Below are 4384 nucleotides of genomic sequence, written 5' to 3' on the forward strand. Positions count from 1 at the left end.
CATTTTTTAAAAACTACAGAGAAAGAGATGAATTTGAGAACCGCATAGCTGAGCTTTTATCTGCTACCTCTCGTGAGAAATGAGGGTTGTGTATGGGCCCACTTTCAACCAAATGGCAGCTGGCTCCTTCTGCAAGGGACACTCCTACGTCTCTGCAGTGTGGGCATCTCACTCACAGCAAGTTTGGCCTGCGAAGCTGAGCCCTGGGTCTCCGGGGAGGGAGCAGGCTTCTTTATTTCTGACTGCTGATAGCAAGAGGCCTCTGGGGTCTCTGGTGGGTGAGGGTTCTGTGGGATGGGTTACCAGCGAAGGCTTTGTGCATAATCCCACCAAAGCCCCCTGCAGACAAGACAGCTTTGCAGAACTGAGGGGCCTCGCCCCCCAAGGAAAGGAGAGAGAGAGAAGGAACATGAGTCAAGCGCACTCTTAGCCTCGGACCGATTCTTGATCCTCTTCTTCGAATGTTTAAAAATACCTTTAAATTCTCCTTGGAGGAAAAACAAATCTCTTAAAGGTTAACATAAAACCACTATTGAAGAGGAGGAGATACAGGTCACATAACTGAGCGACAGAGTCAAAGGACATACTTCTTAAAAGGAAAAACAAACCCTAATGCACAATATTTACCAATATTTAAATAATCCAGTTGAAACCTTGTTTTTTGTCATGAATGAAAAAACACACCGTAGACGGTCACCTACACTGAGAAGAGTGGGAAGGACGGCGTTGGGGGAGAGGAAGAAGAAGGTCCGTTCAGTTCGAGCTTTGCAAGATTTGTATATACAGCACCAGATCCTATGAAATCAGCGCCCCTCGAGTCAGTACAGTTTGTGAGAAATGAACACTTCAGAATTGCAGTATAAAATATGGCCATAAAAAAACTTCGGTCTTCCAGTCCTACGCAGGAAGTGCACCATGCAAGGTGGGGTCTCGCTGGAGTGGCCCGTGGCACTGGCCACCCTGGGGCTCCCCTTTCCCAGCCCTGCCCCCGGGCCCCACCTCCAGGGCCAGTCACTTGCTTCCAGAGTGCACTGTCGTCACAGTGGTGGGCCTGGGTCTCCGCTCGGCTCCAACTCCTGAGACCCCCGACGAAGAAGAAATGAAACTACAGAGCGTGGAAGGTGCCAGACCTGCAGGGAACAGCAGAAGCGGACCTCAGAGCTTCAGAGGCAAATTCTCACCCCACTTCCCACTGCCAGGCGTCACAGGGGCTGGGTTTATGGGAGATAGTGGGGACAAACATTTTTTTTTCCCTGAAGATGGAGTTTCACTCTTGTCACCCAGGCTGGAGTGCAGTGGCATGATCTTGCCTCACTGCAACCTCTGCCTCCCAGGTTCAAGCGATTCTCCTGCTTCAGCCTCCCGAGCAGCTGGGATGACAGGCACACACTACCACACTCAGCTAATTTTGGTATTTTTAGGAGAGATGGGTTTTCACCATGTTGGCCAGGCTGGTCTCGAACTCTTGACCTTGTGATCCACCCACCTCAGCCTCCCAAAGTGCTGGGATTACAGGCGTGAGCCACTGTGCCTGACAAGTGGGTGGGGGGGGGGCCCAAATTTTTATCCATGTGACTCTCTATTTTTACCTACCTGTGGGAAAGCCTCTGAGATGTGTTCAAAATGCTTTATTCTTAGACCTCTCCTCTCCTTTGCTCTGTATAATTTGAACTGCTTTGTATTTGAAAATGACATGGTTTCACTACTGTGGCACATGACGTTTCAGCTCTTAATAAGCGTCATCATACAAATTGTTCTCTTTTTACCATAGCTCTGTAATGTAGGTATTTTAAGAAGAAATAAAGAATGATACTCCCTTCCTACCCCTGGTGTGTTGTGTGTACTCTTGGCTAGAAAGCGTTTTGTGACACAGAGCCCTTTGAAATAAGGGCATGGTGGCTCACGCCTGTAATCTCAACATTTTGGGAGGCCAAGGTAGGCGGATCGCTTGAGTCTCAGGAGTTCCAGACCAGCTGGGGCAACCCGGGGTCTACAAAAAACACAAAAATTAGTCAGGCATGGTAGTCCATGCCTGTGGTCCCAGCTACTCAAGACCAGCTACTCAAGAGGGTGAGGCAGGAGGATCGCTTGAGCCTAGGAGGTTGAGGTTGCAATGGTGAGCCATGATCACGCCACTGCACGCCAGTCTGTGCGACAGAGAGTGACAGAAAGAGGAGAGGAGAGAAGGTGGGGAGGGAAGAAAAAAGGAGAAGGGAGAGGAGCAAGGAGAAGACAGGAAAGAAAGAAAGACAGGGAGGGAGGGAGGAGAAAAGAAAAGAAGGACAGAAAGAAAAGAAAGAGAAAGAAGGAAAAGAAAGAGAAAGGAAAGAAAGAAAAGAGGAAAGAAAAAAGAAAAAAGAGGGAGGGAAAGAAAGGAGGGAAAGAAAAAGAAAGGAAAGGAAAAAGGAAAGGAAGGATCGGGCTGTTCACGTATTCCTGTGTGAACTCAGCAGTCCCCTGGGCTGGTGGAGCTCCTCACAGGCTGCGCTAACACCCTCCCCAGAGGATGTCCAGGCGTCAGAAGCCTTGACACGGGAGGCCCTGACGTGACCGAGCTCCGTGGTGCAGCCCTCCAGGGAATCTGTGTGCTCAGACACAGGGAGAGCCATGAAAGGAATGACCCCAAAGGGCTTCGTTGTCAATGCCGGTATATGAATCTGTAAAAAAATGATCTACCTCGGGCTTCCCTTCAACCAGGGGGTGGAAAAGATTCAGGGTGAAAGGAAAGTGTGGGTCTATGGTGTGCCAGGGGGATGCTCACAGAATTTCTTGGGAAAATGTAAGGGCTGGATGGCCCAAATGAGATGGGAAGATTTTTTTGGAGAGGAAGGGAATCATTTCCTGAGCCAAACGGGAAGGAGCATGATGCCCAGGGCGAGACCAGGCTGCAGGGCTGCTCCATGGCTAGGGAGACCCGGGCCACTGGTCCGATGTGGAGCGGACCCACAGGAAGGGCCAAAGAGGAGATTCTTTCTACAGAGTGGAGGAGTTGGGGACAGAAATAAAGGGAGTGTAAATGAGCCTTCAGTGATGGAAAGTCCATGCAAAGATGGACAATGATACTGTTACTTTAATTGCAAAGTCGATGCACTTCATATAAATGAGCTCAAACTGTCTGCATCCAAAATGTATGTTATAGAAGTCAATGACAGCAGGCTGTCCTGAGGCTCTGCTGTCCCTTCCTCAACCCATAAGAGTGACTGCACAATGAGAGGTAAATCAGAGGGAAGGATGGAGACAAGGAGTCCAGGCCTTTATCCAGACAGACATGGCTGCGAGGACCTCGAGCCCTGGATTTCTCAACTGTAAATGGAAATAGTGATTCCTAGGGTTCTGTGAGTGTTCAACGATTTTTCTTTTTTTTTTTTGAAAGGAAGTCTCGCTCTGTCACCCAGGCTGGAGTGTAGTAGTGCAATCTTGGCTCACTGCAACCTCCGCCCCCTGGATTCAAGTGATTCTCCTCCCTTAGCCTCCTAAGTAGCTGAGATTACAGGCACCCAACACCACACCTGGCTAATTTTTATATTTTAGTAGAGACAGGAGTTTCACCATGTTGGTCAGGCTGGTCTCGAACTCCTGAACTCAAATGGTCCGCCGGCCTCGGCCTCCCAAAGTGTTGGGATGACAGGTGTGAGCCACTGCTTCCGGCCCAATGCTTAGGTTTAAAGAAACGTCCTAAGGTCGCATTAGATGGGATTAAGTACAGAAAGTGCCTGGCAAACAAGAGGTGCTCGGCAGAGGCCGGCTCCCCTCTCTCCACCCCAGGCTCATCTTCAGTGTCAGCTGAGGAATTCTGGTTTTGCTACATACGCACAGTCTTTTTGGCTGGTCAAACTGAGGCTGCTCGAAACACTTGCATTTGAACTGTCCAAGCTGCTGCCAAGGTGGAGTTTCCTCATATGTCTCACGACAGCCGTGGCATTAAACGCTTGCTGCAGATTCAGGAAGGAAAAAAGCAGATCAATATTTCAGACAATCAGAAAAGACGACAACTGTGTTTCCTCGCTCATCACGTTAGCCTACGTGTTTCAAATTCCTTCAGTCATTCTCGTGCTACTCGAGAAAGAAAACTTACGTTGTGCCTTCTTCCAGAAGTCCACTGATTTATTAAACCCTTTCCCCAACTAAATATTTTAGAGACTTAAAATAGTTTTCTTCTGATATCATAAATATCATAACTACATAGAATAAATGTAAACAATTCTCTCTGTGATTTAAAAGATGTGACCTTTAGAATAAAAGGCATATTATAATTAATACCTTACAATGTTAGATTTGAAATTAGTTTTTATTTTCCTATTGTTGGTACTTTTGTCTGAAATATTTAGGCTGATGCAAAAGTAACTGCAGTTTTTGCTGTGACTTTTTTTTTTTTTTTTTTTTT

At 47.7% G+C, this 4384-nt stretch overlaps 1 protein-coding gene across 4 annotated transcripts in view; it reads right to left on the reverse strand.

Annotated features, from left to right (window-relative positions):
* Positions 1-441: 441 nt before the first annotated feature.
* CAMK1D (calcium/calmodulin dependent protein kinase ID) overlaps positions 442-4384 on the reverse strand; it is a 457067-nt gene continuing 453124 nt past the window's right edge. The window contains exons 10-11 of one of the 4 annotated variants that reach the window (XM_017529857.2): positions 3858-3932; positions 442-1130 (exon numbers count right to left, since the gene is read on the reverse strand). In XM_017529857.2, coding sequence (XP_017385346.1) covers positions 1038-1130; positions 3858-3932 — 168 coding nt within the window. In that variant the 3' untranslated portion in view covers positions 442-1037. Of the gene's footprint in view, positions 1131-3810; positions 3933-4384 lie in introns of all 4 variants that reach the window. The other 3 variants (XM_017529858.2, XM_037739034.1, XM_017529856.2) reach the window with 3 other exon arrangements.

The sequence above is a fragment of the Cebus imitator genome, unplaced genomic scaffold (assembly GCF_001604975.1).
Source record: "Cebus imitator isolate Cc_AM_T3 unplaced genomic scaffold, Cebus_imitator-1.0 Scaffold61, whole genome shotgun sequence".
NCBI lineage: Eukaryota > Metazoa > Chordata > Mammalia > Primates > Cebidae > Cebus > Cebus imitator.